A 20,607-nucleotide genomic window follows, 5' to 3' on the forward strand; every position below is an offset into this window, starting at 1 on the left:
CGTGGATGGCTCCCACCCAGAAATGCAAGCGAGTATTGGCCCCCGTGGGACTTAGTCGGAAACGGGGGCTTATGGATTGGGTCTCGTCCGTACATCCGTGCCTCCATACATCCATAACCAAATCGAGAAGATGTATTTACCGATTTTGTTCATACTTGGCACAAAGACAATACATGACGGTATACATATGCACATCATTTTGTTGCATGATGCAATCAAATATGGCCGACTGGCGGCCATTTTGTTACTTAAACGTGTCCCCAGCCATTTATCGGACATGCATGGGCTGATTTAGTTCAAACTTGGCACCAAGACAACACATGAGAGTGAACATATGCAGAAGATTTTGTTTTGTAATCTGACCAATTTGGCCTTTAACTCCATAAAGCAAAATTACTAAAACCATATGGGGGCTATGACATTTTTTGTCTTTTTCTTCTTGTTGATATGGGAACTGTACACACTGGAATCTACAGATTCCATGGATGACCAGGAAATAGGTCAATTTGCGTTTAATTGGCACATGAGCAGTGGCGTCTTTCGTTTTCCGTAAATGTTCCAACACGCGGTTATTAAACTCAGGAGTGCCACAACATTAAATCCTCTCAGTGTTATCAATGAAACACAAATGTCGGTGCAGCTAAATGGTGGGAATCATTAATGCAAACGGAGCCATTAAGAAATAAATAAATTACTAAACCTATAAGGACTGAGAGCACAAAATCTCAAACACAAGATAACAGACCCATTGGCATCAAACACATATAGTCACATGGAACCGGGCCAAAGCCTAAAGTGCTTCAAGGTTGCAACAAGCATTGGCAGAGTCCATCACTGAAGTTTGCAACATGCAGGCGAGGGCGACACGACAGCAGACATGAAGAGAGCGAGCGAGTGAGAGTGCAAATTCCAAGAGTGAGCTCGATTGGTGATGAAGACCAATCCACGCACACACACACACATACACACACAAACACACACACACATACAAACACACACACACACACACACACACACACACACACACACACACACACACACACACAGCAATCTGATACAGAGCACAAGCTTCTATTAGATGCCTCCGTGCCATCACAAGTGCCCACCTTTAAGCCATTCCCAGGGATTATGCAATAGCTGTCAGCCAATAATGGTTGTCAGACAGCTCTGATTGATGGTTTTGAAGGTGGAGCCATCTTCCTGCGTTGGTGGCTGCAACTTGTACTTTTTGTCTGCCTGAGCCGAGGCCAAGCCCAGGAGACGTACTGTGAGCAGGCTTTGACCACACCCAGTTCTTGAGTATTTCCACAGACAGAGAGAACATGTAGACGAGACATTCTTAACCTCTCTAAATCTAACTAGATAAGGCCCTCCTCTCTCACGTGCTATGGTCTAGACACATAAACCTATCACATGTCCTTAATAAATATCACATGTCCCCCCCCCCCCCCCCCACTTCTTAATTACAAACATAACAAAAGTCTTTGATTGAAATCTGAAGGACACCATGTGACTACATGGTACCCCAGAAAATGTGCCCTCAATGTAAGGTACTTACTGCAACCTTCTCTGTTGTTTTAACAAAAATTGCATTTTGAGTCATGTTGATGTCTATCCTGCCTGCTACAACTTAAAGTCCTTATTAACTGATCAGACTTTGTGACATTTATCCTCAATGGGTACTTAAACAGGGTGCAGGCGCTCCATTGGTCATGGGTTTATGCTCACTACAGTTATGGTGTGTGTGTCGTTGGTTGTTATCTCCATTTGCGGATCTCAGGGTGTTTGTGTTTTGAGAGGGGTTTGGTGAAAAGGTTTCTGATTTTCACATATGGAATTTGTAGATGGTTCCCCAAAATAAATGAAAGTTGATCTAAAACGAACAAAAATGGTCAGACATTTGTTTCAATACACCAGTAATGCTGGGTTTGATGTTTTTGTCATGATGGGTTTGATGTTGTTTTTTTTTGTTTGTAGGGCTTAAACGAAAAGTCCTCTACACAATGGTGGATTCTGCTGGTGGTCACTTTGCCATTGACCAAGAGTCTGGCATTATCAGTCTTCTAAAAGCCTTAGATCGAGAGGAGAGAGCTATCTACAATGCCACAGTGCGAGCTACCGACCAGGGCAGCCGACCAAAGCGATTGCGGTCAGAAGCGCACGTATCGGTCACGGCACTTGATGTTAACGACAGCCCGCCTGCCTTTGAGCACCGAGAGTACGAGACCGTTGTGCCCGAGGACGCTGCACCTGGCACCAAGCTTATCACTGTACTTGCCATAAGTCAAGACCAAGGCCCAAACGCTGAAATCAGCTACAGCATCATTGGTGGAAATCAGCACAGGAAGTTCCAGATAAACCCCAAAAGTGGTGAGTGTATCCAGCCAAGACATGTCACATGTGCTATTTGATTGGGCGAGCACGTGCTGGAGGTTTTACTGGAGTATAGTTGTAAAATGTAACCAAATGCGATGCCACTGCGGTTCCTCTGCTCTTTTCCAGGTCATTATCTGAGGGTCGCCTTCATACATCATCCTCCGTCGGAAATTCATCACCATTGTTAACCCAATTCATGAGAACAGTGCCAAAACTGACCCTATCCACATCATATTCAAAGTATTGGAATTGATAATTGCATTCGACCCTGTTACTCATCTCTTATCAAACTGTGATCTGCGATCACCAGTCTTCGTCTGCCCAGGTTATTCCACCTTGGACTGGCTACTTCTTCATCAACAATGGACGAATGCTTCTTCTGTGCAATTTCTTTCTGGTACCCACCTTGATTTTCAAGATTCTAGTGAGCGAAGGATGTCTCAGGTTCCATATTTTAGGTTCCAGGTTGCTTTGGATGGTATTTCTCCTGTACTCGAACCCTAAAATCCTTCAAGGTAGTGCTATGGTGACAAATCCTGTTATTGGTATACATCAGTGACCTACCTCCATCACTGGAGAATCCTTCGTATCAACTTACAAACTGCTCCACTCTTTGAAGGATCATCCCACCCCTCTACCAGGCAAATGGCAGCAGCTCCTTGAGAAAATATGCAAATGGTCATCTACCTGTGAAGACTTTCTAATGCAAAAACGGCTGACTATATTCCCACTTTGTCCCTCCATAAGTACTGGCTTTAAAATCCCTCGATGTACTGTATTTCTGCGGTCAGCCTATCGGAGTAGTGCAGCCTCCAGAGCTCCTGGGCCTCACTATAAACTACAATCTGTCTTGGGTAGATGATATCAAACTTAGCTGCCACTTCAAGGGGCCAAGTCCATCCTCTGCTATCCTCAGTGTATAAAGGTGCACGAGATCTTCATTGGAAGTGAATATGGTTCCCCCTTGTAGATTGTTGTGCTGCTTCCTATCTTTACACCTCGGAGCTCTGGAATCTAAGGCCCTCTATGTTATTGCTATTTCATGACAGGAGATTGAGTCAGGGTTTATTTCTTGCTCGCTGCATGCAGCCCAATTTGGCATTGAACTATTTTACCTGCTCTATCCTGTTATTGCTCTTCCTCTCCTCGCACTTCTGCCCAACCCCTGCCTCTCCAGCAGGTCACAGGCCTTCTACATGAAAACCTTATCTTGTTACAATTCCCAAGTGTAAACTTAACACTTGACTCCATTCAGGATTTCAAGTCGACATTTTATGTTCTCTACCATTTCTAACTCTAAACCTCTAGCCACCAACTGAATGCCTGACCCCTTTCACCCTTCACCTGCAACTCCTTTCATCATCCTGTGGTATTTCTATGCATTATTGTCCTCCTGTTTCACCTTCCACCCCAATTTGTGACTGCTGACCCCCCTGCCACCTTCCTTTGCAGCTCACATCTTCCATTAGCCCCTACACCAGTATAAAGAGTGATCCAATCATATTTCACCCTAGGGATCATCACAGTGGCTGCCACGCTGGATTATGAAGCATCACGTGATTACTACTTGACTGTGCAAGCGACCGATGGGGGTTCTCCTTCTCTCAGTGGCCTGGCGACCGTTAGCATCAATGTCTCTGATGTGAATGACCATGCGCCCACCTTCAGCCGCAGCTCTTACAGCGCTGTACTGTCCGAGGACACTCCACCAAGGGAGACCATCCTAACCGTATGGCACACTATTGTTTACACTTTTCTATACATGTCGTATTACAGCTTCAGTTAGAGAGCTGATCATTTACACTGGTAATGAAATTTAACATGCTCACCTCTGTTTCCTGCAGAATTTGATCAAACTACAACAAAGGATTTTATGTTACGAAGGAAAGTAGCTAAACAAACAAAGTGCAATTCACAAAGAAGTTGGGATACCAGCCTTTTACTTGAGGATATGTCCTGCATGACGAGGAGATAACAGCCGTTGCTCACATCGACCGATAACATGTGATAACTTTCTTGCCCCCCTTCGAGGCACTCAAGTCTAAGGATCAAGGTGTTATTGACATTTTTTGGCAGGAGGCTGAATCCCGAGTCCCAAGGTCTGCTTATCGTGCACCGCAGCTTTTGTTTGTTTGGTGGACACTCGGATTTCTACCACCTTGGCCTCGCCCCTCTTGCCCTCGAGTCTTTCCGTCCTCCCACAGACAGCCCAAGTCGCACGCGTTCTTCCAGAATCCCACAACTGGCTACTCTCCCTAATTCTAAAGTGAATGCTCACTTCCATTCCTTTATCCCTCTATTCTCTTATCGATGGAACTGACTCTCTGTTTCTGGTGTCTCATGCCTTTCCCTCCATTCCCTCAAGAGGGCTGCCCATTGTCACCTCATGCTTTCTTCCATACACACTCTCTGATCTCCCTCATACCGAACACCACAGATCTCTCCCATTACCCACCCTGATGTCTCTCATACTCCCCCCTCCCCTCTCTCCCATCACCCCCGATGTCTCCCATATCCATCCATCCTTGGTCTCTTCTACACTTGCCGTGACCCCTTCCCCATCCACCCTTTTCCTTTCTGACACTCATACATTCACACGCCATGTCTTTGTCCTCCAACTCTCATTCAATCCTCCGTCAGTCTGTGAACCTGCCACCCTCTGATCCTCCACCCGCCATTATCTTTTCAATTAAATATAAAAACAACACCAGTGTCGCATTTGCTAGAGGGAGCTTTAGCCCTTTGCATCCCCTTCTGATTTATAATACATCAGCGAGCACACTTTGGATGCAGTGTAGCGCACACAAACACAGTTACCTGTACTGCATCTCCGTTCACTCTGAATCAAATTTTCCTGAATTTTAACCTCGAACAACTTCAACCAGAACAGTTCGTTTGAGCACCATGGAAACGTTTATGGGTTTTCAGTGCCATCCCGGCACGATTCACTCGATCTAGATTTATAGACATCCTTTTCTACTGCTTGATCCACTTGAAGCAGATTTATTTACTTTTTATAAAAGTGGCTTTTCAGGAGGAACGGAGGTGGTATTCCTTTACTTTAAAGGTGCTAGTTGTGCATATCATCGATTGATGAATACAATATACAACTATGTTTAAAGAAATGCCTAAAATAACTAGATTTGTGTTTATGTAGTGAAACTCATTGGTTAGCGAAGTTCGACAGGCCGTGGTGGGTTGTTTTGCTGCAGGTTGTGGCAGAAGACAAGGATGGGCCTTCGAACAACCAGCTGATGTACATGGTGGAGAAAGGCAACACGAACGATCTCTTCTACCTGGACCGATACACGGGCGTACTTTCTTTTCAGCGACCGCTTGACCGGGAGGAGGTATGTGGCAATGGCAGACATTGGTGTGAGGCTTTGGTCAAACGAGACATAGAAAACGCAGTTTAACAGATCGAAAACTGGTAAAACCACAACAGTCGAACTTTCATGACGTGCATCAGGAAATGTCCTCATAACTTGAGAAATCAATGTCTGTTTAACTCTCAATAATTTGAATACATACTGTATGTTCTCAGGACCATTCAAATTGGTGAAATTTAAATTGGTATAAATTATTCATTCATTCTTAGGACTTCACCAGAATTGGTGGCGTAATGGTTAGAGGGCCCCTCTGAGACTGGGAGGTCTTACCATAACAATTTCACCTTCTTCATGTGTTCATCATCAGTACTTACACGTCGTTTGGAAATCCTCTGACTTCCACCTCCTCCCACTAATTTCCAGGTGTCTGGCTATTCGCTGGTGGTGGCTGCGGTGGATAATGGAACACCTTCCCAATCCACAACCATCATTGTCAACATTGATATATCCGACATCAATGACAACCCTCCGTCTTTCTCTGAAGAGACGTACACAGCAGTAATACAGGTACCAAATGCATTCACAACATTACCTTGTGGCTTAATAGGGTCTACATTATTAATGCCATTAATAGGGTCAACATCAACCTGTTTTTAACGAGAACAGGAAGCCCACTTGACTTCCATGGTTTTGTATGTTTGTGTCCCTCAGTGAGCTGCAAAATAAGCTTTTTATGCCTCCGCCCACGAAGGTGGGTTGGGTTGTCCGTCCGTCCGTCGTCCGTACGGGCTAAATTATTTTTGTCATCAACCACATGTCCGATTGAGACTAAACTTTCAGGGTAGGAGCGACACTCATGGAGAATGTTTTTGTGATAATTGTGACGTCATAGGCAACGTGATATGGCAGCCATCTTGTATTAAACGCAAGTAATTAAAAAAAAATTTCTCGGAAACCGCTGAATGGAAACATTTGAAACTCGGCACATTGTCAAGTACTCCCAATGGGGAATAATAGCATGATAATGATGACATCATCGGTGAAGTGGTATACCAGCCATAAATGTTTTAATTGAATGCCTTGTCCAAAAAATATGAAATTGTATGCATTTGATCTATGACCCATTTGTATTGAAATATTAAATTTATGACATCATAGGTCACATGGTTTGGCAGCCATATTGGATTTAACCTAAAACCTTAAAGAAAACATCTTCTCCCAAACCACCAAATCGATTGACTCGAAACTTTACATGTGTCTGACTACGCATGGTGATTAAAAAATGATCATGTAAACGTCATTGGTTACAAGGTGTGGCATCCATATTAGATTGAAGGAAAATATTAAATAATTATATCTCTGAAACCACATACCCTATTGATGCGAAATTTTACAAATGTCATCTGACGCCATTGTTGCATTTAGTTTGAAAATGATGATGTTGTATGTCACGTGGTTTGGCAGCTATCTTGGATAGAAAAACGAAACTTATCCAATCAACACAAAACTTCACAAACGTGGTCCCCTACCCATGCATATGCAGAGTGTACATTTCTGATTTCATATGCCACGTGGTTTGGCAGCCACATTAGCTTGAAAGCTGATATTAAAAAAAAAATCCCTTCTCCATAACAGCTTTACCAATCGATGTGAAACATGTCCTACCTGGTAAAAATGTAATACTTGAAAACAGCTGAAGGGATTTAAATCAAACTTGTTTATTTTTAGGACAATGAATGAGGGTATATACTCATTGTCACATGCAGGGACTACACGGAGGCATATTAGCGACACTCGCATCGCTCTCGTTTCATTATATTAAATGGGTAGCTGACTGGATGGAATAGTCAGATATCAATGCTGTCTGTGTTTTACGGATTTTGGTGTGGTTGGTTCAATTAATTGGTATGGAGGCAAAGTTGAACACTATTGGTTCCTACATTTTGCAGGAAAACCAGGTGGCTGGGACCAGCATAGTAAAGCTGCTTGTCACTGATCTGGATGCCACCCATAATGGACCCCCCTTCAGCTTTTCCATCGTGTCAGGTGATGATGGGCGAAGGTTTCGCATTGATCAGGAAGGCACTATATATTCAGCAATTACCTTTGGCTCCGCTGAACGTCAAGGTTTCCTTCTCACGGTGCAGGTGAGTTATATTCCAAGGATTGCGTAACTTTGTCATTTTCTGCATTCCATACTCATTTTCTCAGTTAATGAGTTACAACAACAAGAGTAGTCTCCCTGAACAAAATTTCCCTCCTCCCCCCTCCATCCCATAGAAATGGCTTGACAGGTTGTTTTTTTACATACAGAGTTGAGGCTCATGGAGGACCTATAACATAGAACAGACCAGAACATACCAGAATGAAAAGAACAGTGTATAGAAGGGGGGGACGGGGGGGACGGGGACGGGACACATCAATAGCAGGGTAGAGGGGCAAAATAGCGGGAGACTTAGACAATTAAGGGATGTGGGGAAGAGAGGACACATGTTTTGGACAAGATGGATACAGAAGCAAACTCAGGAAGGAACAACTGGAAATTTGGAAAGAGGTGGGTTATTTCCAACAATTTGCTGGGAATAAGGAGTGTGTGGAAGAATGAAGGCTAGGGGACCCAAGGGGTGAACAAGATGGATACAAGTACAAACTCTCAGTCACAGAAATGGAAGGAAAAACTAGGGAAAAAGCAGAAATGGAACAAAAAGATATGGAGACTGAGGATGAGGGAGCAGGGGGAAACCCAGTAACTTTTGTTAAAGTTGCACAAAACTCCAGTGTAAACTTATTAAATATTGCCAACGAGTTGATAGAAATTCTAGCAAAAGAACAGCTATGCAAATTGAGGCGTGGTGTGCTGGATGTACTATAAGATGGTGTGCTGGTGTACCGTGAGCTGACTTACATGATTGTCATTCACATGTGCAGGCGACTGACAGTGGTCGACCCCCGCTTTCATCTACCTGTGGTGTGATGGTGTCTGTCACCGAAGAAAGCGTGCACGCGCCGCACATCATCCCACTGGAGATTGTGGTGGTGACCAAAGGCGACGAGTTTGGCGGTGGCGTCATTGGCAAGGTGCATGCTACCGACCAGGACGCATATGACACGCTCACCTATAGCCTGCACTCGGATCGCGCTCACCTTTTTACGGTGAACAGCCGTGACGGCAAAATCATCGCCCAAGGAAGCTTGGATGTTGGACAGTACAACCTTACAATTGCCGTGAGCGATGGAAAGCACACAACGCGAGCTCGCGTGCGTGTGAGAGTACGCCAGGCTACAGAGAGTGCTTTGCAGGACGCCATTGTTGTCCGCTTTGCCGACGTCACACCTGAAGAGTTTTTGGCTACACATCTCCCCAGTCTGCAACGTTTTCTACATAGCCAACTCAAGGTATGCTCGAGTTTCCGGATTGGAGGCTAAATGACCTGCTGGATACAAAGAAAGCTTTAAACAAGTTAAAAGTTTATTGCTCTCAAATTTGGTGGATTTTGTTTGTCAATGTCCAGAAAATTGATTGAAGCTCGAAGATCTTTGAAATGGGAATGACTAAATAAACTCGAGAGTTCATAGAACACCTTACCCCATGCAGTCTTGATAAAAAGGACATGGGAAGGGTCTTTTAAAGTCTTGGCTTTGCATTTCTGAGCACGATCTATATTTCCTACGAGCCGCAATTTTGTCTGAATGTCCATATTCCGCAACGCTGAGAGCACGAGCGGCAATTTGATTGGTCGAGACGGCATAAAATGGTGCAAAATTTTGTCCAAGTAATGCTCAACTGAGGTTTGTTTGGAAGTAGCAAGAATGCGATTTGTGTTCTACAGTGTTCAAGCATATGCAATAACGCTCCGGTTTGCATCGCCCCTTTTTATGTTGTTTTGCAAATACGTCATCTCATTTTTAATACCACTTCTCGATATTCGTCGTCTCAACTCACACTTACGTTGTTTTAAAAGTCATACCTTTATTCTCAAGCATTTGCAGAACTTGCAAGACTGATAAAGATGCCAGAATACATCACTAAATTACCAAATCGGCAGATCGCAAAATCTCCGAAAGAACTACTGTACTTTGCTTCACACATAAATAAATGTTCTGTGCTGTAGATTGGCGGAGGCATTGTAAAAATGTTACTGTAGAAGTGAAATTAGATGTTATTTGTCGAATTCATGCTGCTATTAATGGATTGCTGGGTTATTAAGTTTGCCTCCGATCGATAAATATGCTCACATTCATTGAAGGAGGAAGAAGAAGACGTACCCCAACTTTGGACCGCTTACCAAAGGTCCTTTGGACCGCTTTGGATTGAACACACACTTTTTTTAAAATATGTGTGATAATTGTTTTCGATTTTATATTTATATTTATTTGCACTTGAATATAACTGCCATTAATCAAAAAGGGTAATATCATAGGTAAATAAGCAAAATATAATACCTGAAGTAGTGATGTGAGGAACGCATTCCCCCCATTAATTCTTATGAGAAAAACTGCTTTGATTTTTGTCGTTTCGATATTCGTTGCACTTTCCTTTCAGTAATTAAATTGGGATCTTACAGGAATTCAATTGAAACTAGAACGGCACTCGGTAGAACGCAAATCTCCGCCAGGCTGAACAGTTTATGTTTTGTATCCCACTGATAGGCCGGATCTGGAATCGGACCTGAACCAAAATCTAATCGGCTTGTTCTTGTCACCTACCTACTCTGCATTGTTTAAAATAAAACATTTAATTGATATTAAGTAGTTCCTTGATAATAGACTGATGTCTGTTGACAGACAGACAGACAGACAGACATACAGAGTGAAATTATTGCTTAACCCCGTTTTGCGCTTCGCACGCCCGGGGTAAGAAGTGATGGATTCTCGATTGAGGTCCTGAGCTGGAAAAATGGGTTGCTTTGGCTGTGCTCCCATCAAATGAGATGAGTTCTGACTCAATTTGTAATGAATAACACTTTAAAGGACACAAATGTTACCCAGGTTGTGCATCCGAACATAATTATCCTCACATATGTGATCACAAAATGTAAATCTCTTGCATCGCTCGTATCACAAAAAGATCCTCACACTGCTTTACACTCACACACATGCACACACACATGCACACACACACATGCACACACACACACACACACACACACACACACACACACACACACACACACACACACACACACACACACTGCACGCCACCTCAAAACGTTGCACAGGTTTATAAATAAAATTTAGTGCACTTTTAATGAAATGAAAGCTCTGCTCATACAGAAGCTAAATGATACAACGCAGAAGGTTCACCCACTGACAGAAGATCAAAGCAGAACATGGAGACAAAGACATTACACATGAGTGTATGACCAGCATAACGGAAGTAAAGGGGTCAGCAAGAGTCACAGAGATTAGGAGTGGGTATGGGGGAGACTGAGGGAAAGGCTCTTGAAAGACAAAAGGGAAAGGCACAGAACAACACAGGGAGTCAGTTCTATATATGGGCGAATTAAGGAATGGAGGTGAGCATTCAGCTTATAATTGGGGAGAGTAACCAGGTGTAGGATTCTGGAAGAATGCAAGGAACTTGGGCAGGCTTGGGGAGGATGGATGGATGAGAGGATGGGAGGAGTGAGGCTAGAAGTGATTGGTAGAAAACTGAGAGCCAATCAAACACCCTGTAGTATGTGAGAAGCAAACTTTGGGAGTCATCGTCCTGCCAAAAATGTTAATAAGACCGAGAGCCTTGGATTTGAATACCTTGAGGGGAGCAAGAAAAGAAGCAGATACACCAGCCCAGATTGATTTTGGATGAAGGACTTATACACGATAATGTGCTCTGAGTGTCTCAAAATGGACTTATCTCTGCAGAGAATACCGAACCTTATAAGCCAGTTTGACAATGTGGTCTGCCAAGGACAGGTTGTGACAGATGATGTGGCCCAGGAGTTCTAGGCAATGCACCTCTTCCAAGGTTTGGCCAGGGAAGTAAGCTGTAGGGTTTGAAATCTGAACCTTGTGGAGGAGGAGAGTGAGAGTGAGTAGCTGACCAATGACCAATAACACTTTACTTGCGATGCAGGGATGGTTGACTGATCTGTACTTGAGTTAATCAGATTTGGGACTGTTGTTTTGCAAATACGGGTGGCGTCCGCAACTTACCGGGATGAAGACAAGGCACCGTCTAAAAAAGACCTGGAAAAGAGTGAGGGAAGAGTTGACGATAGAGCCAAAGTGGAGTTCTTGAGGAATACAGTGCCAACGTTGGTGGATCCAGTTGATGTCAGTATTCATATGGAACTTCTTAATGTTACTGGGAGAGAGGTCCATGTGCTGCAGAGAGCAATCTGTGATGGGATTCCTGGGGTGGGTGGAATCTCTGGGATGGGTGAAAGAGTGGATATGGGAATGGAGGGATTGGGGACTTTGCCATTTAATAAAGACAGTGTCAAGGTACTCAGGTTTTTTCTGAGCAGCGTCCAAAATGACCCTCTCCAGGAGTGAAGGCACAGAAGGGAAGTATGCACAAGACACAGAATTGCCAGCTGCTACCTGGCTTTGGGTGTAGGTAAGAGATTTGAGAGTCTTTAATCACACTTGAGGTTTATTTTCGGCTCATCAAATAATTAATACACACTGTGGTTGCAGCTTCTGCGGAGAGTCTTTCGGTACTGATCAGCCGAGTGTGCCGAGCAAATATTTCCTGATTTCCTTGCCAAATTCCTCAGACTGGTATATTGTACTAGGTTCTGGATGTCGAATAAGACAGTTGGAAGTGCATGATGGGATGAACCAGTGAAGGAGAGAAAGCAGTCTGTTGAGGAAGTAATTCCAGGAGCCATTGATATCAGAAACTGATCAGATGATGGACCAGTCTGTGATGGAGACAGCAGATGTCAGAATGGATCAATCTACCTGCTGGAACTGACACGGTACAAGTGCACCTTGCTGGCTCTCTGAAGATTGGCAAGAAGACAAACACTTTGAACAACGACATTTAAGTGTGACTAATGAAGTTTGCTTACAAAGTCGAAAAGGCTCAAACGTAAATCCAGGTGTTTCTTCACCAGTTGCTTCTTCTCACCTTGAAATGTTCTCAGGTTTTCCGATACTGTTGTTAAGTCATTCTTTGTTCATCAAATCCCATTTAATAATTTGGTGTATGGAGCTTTTTAAAGATTCTTTTTGATATCCCTCATCTGCTGAAAAGTCCAAGAGGTTGGTGCGGAGATAGAGCACTTACTTTTGAGTTCAGTGATTTGATTCTCGGCCCAATTTGTAAACTGCCAGGTTGGTGCTTTCCAGGTAGGGTGAGCCATCAATGAGTATGCCGTCTCTCGGGTGGACTTTAAACTTGGGATCAATCTGCTGGATGTTAAAGCATCCCAGGGTGTCTTTCATTGAATAGCAGACGAGCTGTCACTGGCACCCTGAACTAATCCTACAGGGGAAATTGCAGCTGCACAACAATGCTCCAAGGAATGCTATCAAATCAGCAATCAATAACTGCACACAAAAACTTATATCACCTTCCTAAATCCTTCTTGCTTAAAAAAAATATTCCGAAAAGCTTAAATAACATCTTTAGAACTTGCATGAAGGGATACAACTTGGAGTCCTGAACTTTGATTGAACGATGAATGTTATTTGTGATGTTGGTTACGTGAGGGATATATTCCATAGATATGTTTCAAAGACTAACCAAAATCCAGGATTTGTATTTCCCCCAATCAGCCAGGTAAAAACAATGGAGTCGTTGGACAATGTTTGCTGTCTAAGTGATGTTGCTCATTGTTTAGGCCTTCTACTTGTTTAAAGAAAGCAGTGTCCTTATATGGTCATGAGTACTTGCAATCCCACCGTGAGCAGGACCATGATGTCCAGTTGCTCAGTCTCCAGAAGACAAGTCTCAGCGGCGCCCTGGATGTGCTGTTGGCACCCAGCAGGACATTCGGCATGGGATGGCAACGGTCCGAACTCCGCCAAGTGCTGAATCGCAATGAGCCGTACCTAAAAAATACCACGGGGCTGCGATTGGTTCAGGTAGTTGCTGAGCCCTGTACACCGGGTCGCTGCCCGAGCCATCAGTGTATGCAGAGAGCCTCACTCGACAGGGCTGCGGTGAATGCGTACAGCACCGCACGCCTCAGCATCACGGTTCCGCAGCACAACCTGTCGGCTTTCTGCACATGTGAAGGTACAGAGCCTCCTGTGTCGCTCCAGCTGTTGTTGCTTTCAGTTTTTGAAACTTGGGTTCCGTGCACTACTCATTTGGTCAGCACCACAAGTGACGTGGGAATGTTTGTTGTGCGATTTGTTGCAGTGGAAGATTGTGCTGCAAACCCTTGCATTTTACAACGGTGCGATGATAAGGCAGAGTGCGTTGTGGACAAGAACTCACCTTTAGGCTTCAAATGTGAGTGAGGATTCAAAATGGAAACCCTTGAAGAACGAGTGTAGCATGGGGCAGTGAAACGGGTTTATGTAGAGATTGAAAATGAGGTATTGTAGGTAAATGGTGCATGTGTACAAAACTGTTATTGGACTGAAGAACTCATTTCATCACAATAAATTTGCACTTTGGTCTACTACTACTACAACAACTACTACTACAACTACTACTACTACTTTAACTTTCAATTGTTTCAATTACTCCCAAAACCTTTTTGGCGTCATCCAGGAAACATTTTTGGCCCAAATCTTTCACAAACCAGCTGGGAAGGCCTGATGTTCAACTGAAGGTGGGTTTCAACAGGAATTTGTAATTTGTTCAGGCCGCCGGCAATAGCGATCACCGACTCTCCGTGAAAGACGCCCTCTTGTATCTTTAATGTCCACTATCTAATGCCAGCAGACGTCACACCCAGTGCAACATGCAACCTAGGAAGAGTAGGCGAGCCATCGCAGGCATTGTTTTGTTTGTCAGGCTAATGTCCTAATTCCTGTTCTAACCTACAGGGGGCGACAATCAGCAGCACAGATGCGCCCTGAGCAAAGTATGCTACCTACAACCATGTACTGCATACCAAAATAAGAATAAGAAGTCCATCGCAGGGACAAGGTCGTTATTTCAAAGTGAAACCATTCAAGTTTTTTTTTGGCAAAATGACATGATTTAGAACACGATGCTGTATATCTTTTATATTCCTCCAAAATGGAATATATATTCCTCCTCCAAAACAATGATCTCCTCCAAAATCTACTTTTACGGTACTGTTCCAACTTCACAGGTGGCTGCTTCGCATCCTTATAAATGTTTTATTTACTTTATTTTTTTGTATACAAGATCGAGGCTCGTGTAAGAGCTAACATGAATCACAAAAAAAAGGAACACACAAAACATACAATAAAGGGAGCGGGAGACAGGATGGGGAGAGAGAGGGAAGCACACAAGTACAACAGTAGAGAACAGGGACAACGGAGCAGAACAGGGACAACGGAAGATCCGTGGAAGGGAGAGGGCTTGGGGGGAGGAGGCATGGGGAGGTGGGGGGGGGGGGGGGGGGAGGGTGTGGGAAAGGTATAAAACACATGGACACTGCTAGAACTTCCAGGAAAGAAGTCGGGATTTCAAAGAAAAGTGGATCTGGGGTGAATTAGCAGGGGTAGAAGAGATCATGGTTTTGGATGGGGGAAGACAAGAGATGGTGGTGAACAGCTGTTTTAAAGACCTTGAGGGATGAGTGGGATTAAAGAGAGTGAGGGAGTTTGTTCCGGAGGCGGGAATAAAGAGGAATGAAGGAGTGAAGGTTTTAGTGGAAGGGAAAAGGAAACGACACATTTAAGGGGCCGAGTGGGGTAAAATTTGAGTAAAATATATTTTTAATTTTTTCATGTCAAAATACTCTATGATGTATGTTCTTTCAGAAACATCTGTGCTCTCATGAATATTCATAAACTTGTTATAACTCAAAAACTAATCATCAGAATTTCTTCAAATGTGGTCAGAATGTCAGGTTTGAGGTGTTGAGTGAATTAATGATGGCTTTTAGAGATACCCCTACTTAAAAAAAAATTATGAAGTAAAATGTCACCTTTTTCTGTTTCTACAAAAAATAATCAGTGTGCAGCTGAAATAAACTGATTTGAAGAAAAGCCATCATTGAAATATTAGGACATCCCTATAATATGTAAAACTGAGGAAAAAAAAGTAGATTGCCTGAGTTAGTTGTATGGGGTTACAATTTTGCTGACAAAATGCAAAAATGTAAATTTTCAATTGTGTTGAGGAAAATAAATATAATTTCCTTATTCGAAGGTGTATTGTCTCAATTCTTCAATTTTTGTATTCTCCAGATTGTCAGCTTTCCAGTGATATATGGTTTGTAGTGGGTAGCTTGTCTGTGAGTGTAGATATGTGCATTTGTTTGATGGCGTGTAAAACCCTACATTTTATCCCACTTGGCCCCTTAAATCCAAAATCAAATACTCTTCTTTGGCCTATTTATAGGTAGGATTTTATGAATGCGGATAACTTTATGGTTTTGTTTGCTGTCGATGAAATGCTACCTGTCGGATTGTACGGTGCTAAGGCTTCTCATTCTTCATTCCAGGTTTGTCCACATTGTCATTCGGTGGAGAAAGCTACGTAAAGTATCGTCTGCACGAGCGCAACCTCGACAGCAAGAGCGCAACGCTTTCGTTCATTTTGCTTACCGTGCATCCCAATGGCGTGCTTTTATACATCCGGGGCAAGAACCACATCGTCATTGTAGAAGTGAGTTTTCATAAAAGTTGTTCATTTTTGAACGAGATGTTCATTTCATGACGATGAATACGTCACAGTCACCAAAATAGCAATGGCCAAATGAAAGTGTTAGTTTTTTGGAGAACTTGTTGTGGTCTGGTTCAACATGTCGGGTGCATGATGCCTTTGAATGCAGATCGAAAACGGCGGAGTGCAGCTTCGTTTCAACTGTGGCGGCAATGGCTTCCAACACCTGAAATTATCGAATCGCTTTGTGAACGACGGATACAGGCATGACGTGTCGCTCACCTTTGAACGCACACATGCCCGACTGAAAGTGGACTCGGAAGAGGTTTCCAAGAAGATGAATTGTGCAAGTGGAGGCCTAAACACACTTGGCGTGGGTATGGATTTCTATCTGGGTGGAATCGTACGAAACAACCAAGAGGCAAAACGGGTGGCACGTGGAGCCGCGATTGTGAGCAATGGATTCCAAGGCTGTCTCGAGTCGCCGATTCTCAATGGGGATCTTCTGCCTCTGCAACAGTCTGTCTCTGTCATAGCCAGCCGAGAGGGAAGCGCAAAGCTGGAATACACGTGTCCACTTAGTGGCTGTGGACTAGGTGAGTTACCATACTGTTTGTTAATACCTATAGTCTATACTATAGAGATAGCACAATGTGTAATATTTACAGTCCACCTATACATGTGTGTATATATATATATATATATATATTGGACTGCCCTTGCATACGTGTATGACGTCAGCGTTGCGTCATAATCAGGGTCCAAAGAACCGTTTTTCGTTTTTGTTGAACGTGTGCATGTATTATGCACGTGTGTGTATTGTATGTATGTATGTATGTATGTATATATATATATATATATATATATATATATATATATATATATATATATATATATATATATATATATATACACACATACACACATACACAGTGTGGGCCCCGTCATAACGCGATCATTGAGGTCCATAAAATGTCATCGCGAAAAAAGCGGGGTCGCGCTAAATCGGGTTTCAAGAAAATCAGCGTTCAAACTGACCCAATGTTACCCTAATATCCTAAAACATCCTAAAACAACAAATAAAAACATTCAAGAATGTTAGCAATCATCATTTAGAGTTTATTTCTTGAAAAAGTGATCGAGTGTTCTTTGCTTGAACGTAGCATGTCGCTGGCTGCGAGCGAAATCTAGAATGCTTCTGAGTTTGAGGATTTTTATGTGGTCCACCTCCTGGGTCTCCAGCCAACAGAGGCTAGCCTCGAGGTGTTCAATGGCTTCAGACACTTTTGGGGGTAGGGGCTCTTCATTATCATCTTCTTGTGGCTCGAGAACCGGTACACTTGCCGGCCAGCAGGTGCTGTAGTTTATACGTTACGGACGATCTCGGTGTCCGTCAGGTGCTCATATGTTGGGCATTCGTCGTCGGCAGAGTGCCTCTGGTGTAGCTCTTCTTTGCTCCATTCAGACATTGGAAGGCCTTCTGAGCGTGCTTGAACAAACCACTCGTACAGGGAGTCATCGAGGCTGACATATTTGGCTGTCTTCAGGCGTTTAGCTTTTAGTCCTGCTTCTTCTTCAACTTTGCAAAGTGACGCACGTAACTTTTCTTCTCAAGATTTCCAGCCACGAAGTGTTTCATTCCGGTATCCCGAGGTCTCGTGCAACTTGAGCTTGACTCTTCGTCTTGATCGCGTCAAGTGCGTGAAGCTTATCTTTCACAGAAAAATATTTTCTTCTTCTAGCAGTTTGTTCCATTTCCGGAAGAAGTTCCGGAAAGAGCAAAAAAAAAAAAAAAGGTCCAATGACTCATCGCGTTATAATTATATCCGAATTCGTGTAAAATCGGGGTTTCACTGTATATATATATATATATATATATATATATATATATATATATATATATATATATATATATATATATATATTGTAACGATTTTGAGAAGTGTAACGGGTTTTGAGAAGTGTAACGGGTTTTGAGGAGTGTAACAATTTTGGAGGAAGGGTAACGGATGTGAAGAGTATGGTTTTGGTATGGTAACATCCTGGTAATGTAAATAATGGTCGCAGCCGTCCTCCTAATTAATTTCATAGAACATACACGCAGGTCACGATATATCTTTTAAATAGTGTATTTCCTTATTCCATGTAGGCTAAGTATGTGTTTTCCACTAGATTGACTTTGCATTGTATCAAACAAAATAAGCGTAGGCCCTTCCAATTTCCCCAAAACCTCCCTTCCAATTGCCTTCCGCATTTTGGCTGGTTTTCTTCAAACCACCATTGGCCACGAGGTAAGGTTGGGGAAGAAAGGCGTGTCTCCACCTCGTCATAAGAAGCAAGGAGTGAACCAGCCCTAACAGCCAATCAACACCGCGGTGAGTGACCCGGTAGGCGTGCCCTCGGAGCCGGCGGCTTAATTCCGCCGGAGGTGATAAAAGCGACTGCAGGGGACTGCTTTACGAGTCCAGATGAGAGATGACTGGAGAGAGGCCTTGAGAGATACGCTGGGGGATGACCTGGAAGAGGAGCGCAATCCACCGCAAGCCCTACCTACCTACCTACCTACCTACCTGCCTGCAATACCCCCCTGTCGTTGGAGAGATGCGCTGAACGGAGGGAGACGGCTCCACCCCAGGAAGAGGAGCAGGTGTGCCGAGCCAGCGCGTGACGGCCGCGGATACGCGACGGAGGTTTTCCCGCCAAAACCGCGAGGGGTTGAAAGCTGCGGCCTCCGACCTCGCCTTCCTCTCTCAAGCAATCAACCTCGAGCCATTACCTGCCTGCAATATCCACCGTGTGAGTGTGAACGTCCTGTCCTACTCGTTTGTCTTGGGGATTAAGTAAATGAAATAGAATAAGTTAACAATGCACTGTGTGACTGCTCTTTCCCATCTATTGCTGTAAATAATATTGGTCGCTCTAAAATATTGCTTGTGTGTGTATAATAAATCTGTTCTTCCTCCAAACTCTGTCTTTCTTCTCTCTTCTTCTCTTTCGGTCGCTTTAGAGGTTTCCCAATTGAATATCTGTAGCGCGATTAGTCAACGTTCGGGTGGAATCGGGTTCTAATCGGGGAGTAACTGTTCGGACGCGGTTAAATACACCACCGCTCGGTAAAATAACATCCAAAAACCGTGTCCGTAACAATTGGTGTCGGGGAGTGAGATCGACCCGGAGCGCGCTGCACGCGCTCAAAATTATAAAGCGGACGAAATTGTGTTGTTTTATAAAACCCGAATTTTTAGATCGCGCCATGGACAATCAAGGCGATCGGATGTCGGTGGGGGAGATAGACGGGTTAGGGGTAACCCAGGAACCAGGGGAAATGTATGTGGAAGAAAGGGAGGAGGAAAATGGCAATGTGGTTGCGGGAATTTCAGGTGCACAAAATGGCGCTCTAGCGCACGTGATTACAGCGGCGCCACATTTAGCCACGCCCATGGTCGCGGTAGTCGAACCGGAGATGCCAATGGATTTGAACCTTTTTTTATACAAATGAAGGCCCTTATGGCCCAGAATAGTGAGCGATTGGAGAACCGGATGGATGCTCAGGGTGAGCGATTGGAGGGCCAAATGGGGGTAATGAGGGACGAAGCGAGGGGTACCGGTGAGGGATTAGAAAAGAAATTTGAGGGATTAGACAAGAAATTTGAGGGATTAGACAAGAAATTTGAGGGATTAGACAAGAAATTTGAGGGGTTAGACAATGGGATAGAAGGGGTGAAACATGGGTTAACGGGGGTGGAAAACAGAATGGCTGCCCAGGAGAATCAGTTAGAGGGGGTGAAAAATGGGTTAATGGGGTTAGAAAATAGGATGGAGGACAAATTGCGGGAAATAGGGGAACAATCCGCCCGGGAAATCGAACAGATGGGGAACCAGATGGAGGAAATACGACGAGGGGTGAGTGAGGAGGTCTCGGGGCTGCGCGAGGAGGTAAAGCGAGGCGAAAAGCGTATAGAGAAAGAGGTGAGAAATAATACGGCAAAGTTACAGGGGGGAATAGAAGATCTGACGAAAGGAGTAGAACAGCTGACAGTGGGACAAAAGGAACTAACGGACCAAGTGGAAAAGAACACAGCAATCATCGGGGGTTTAAAAGCAACACAAAAGGACATAAAAAATGAATTAATAGCAACACAAAAGGAATGTCAAATGGTACATGAGGGATTGACGAAGAGGTTGGAAGAGGTG

At 43.8% G+C, this 20,607-nt stretch overlaps 1 protein-coding gene across 3 annotated transcripts in view; it reads left to right on the plus strand.

Annotated features, from left to right (window-relative positions):
• LOC137413428 (protocadherin Fat 1) overlaps window positions 1–20,607 on the plus strand; it is a 372,531-nt gene that overhangs the window by 302,012 nt on the left and 49,912 nt on the right. For all 3 annotated transcript variants that reach the window (XM_078766236.1, XM_078766237.1, XM_078766238.1), the window contains exons 15-24: window positions 1,978–2,370; window positions 3,891–4,105; window positions 5,589–5,726; window positions 6,129–6,272; window positions 7,655–7,852; window positions 8,634–9,101; window positions 13,569–13,896; window positions 14,023–14,115; window positions 16,253–16,416; window positions 16,583–17,009. In XM_078766236.1, coding sequence (XP_078622362.1) covers window positions 1,978–2,370; window positions 3,891–4,105; window positions 5,589–5,726; window positions 6,129–6,272; window positions 7,655–7,852; window positions 8,634–9,101; window positions 13,569–13,896; window positions 14,023–14,115; window positions 16,253–16,416; window positions 16,583–17,009 — 2,568 coding nt within the window. The remainder of the gene's footprint in view (window positions 1–1,977; window positions 2,371–3,890; window positions 4,106–5,588; window positions 5,727–6,128; window positions 6,273–7,654; window positions 7,853–8,633; window positions 9,102–13,568; window positions 13,897–14,022; window positions 14,116–16,252; window positions 16,417–16,582; window positions 17,010–20,607) is intronic.

Source organism: Myxine glutinosa, chromosome 12 (genome assembly GCF_964187855.1).
Source record: "Myxine glutinosa chromosome 12, kmMyxGlut1.1, whole genome shotgun sequence".
Taxonomy (NCBI): Eukaryota; Metazoa; Chordata; class Myxini; order Myxiniformes; family Myxinidae; genus Myxine; species Myxine glutinosa.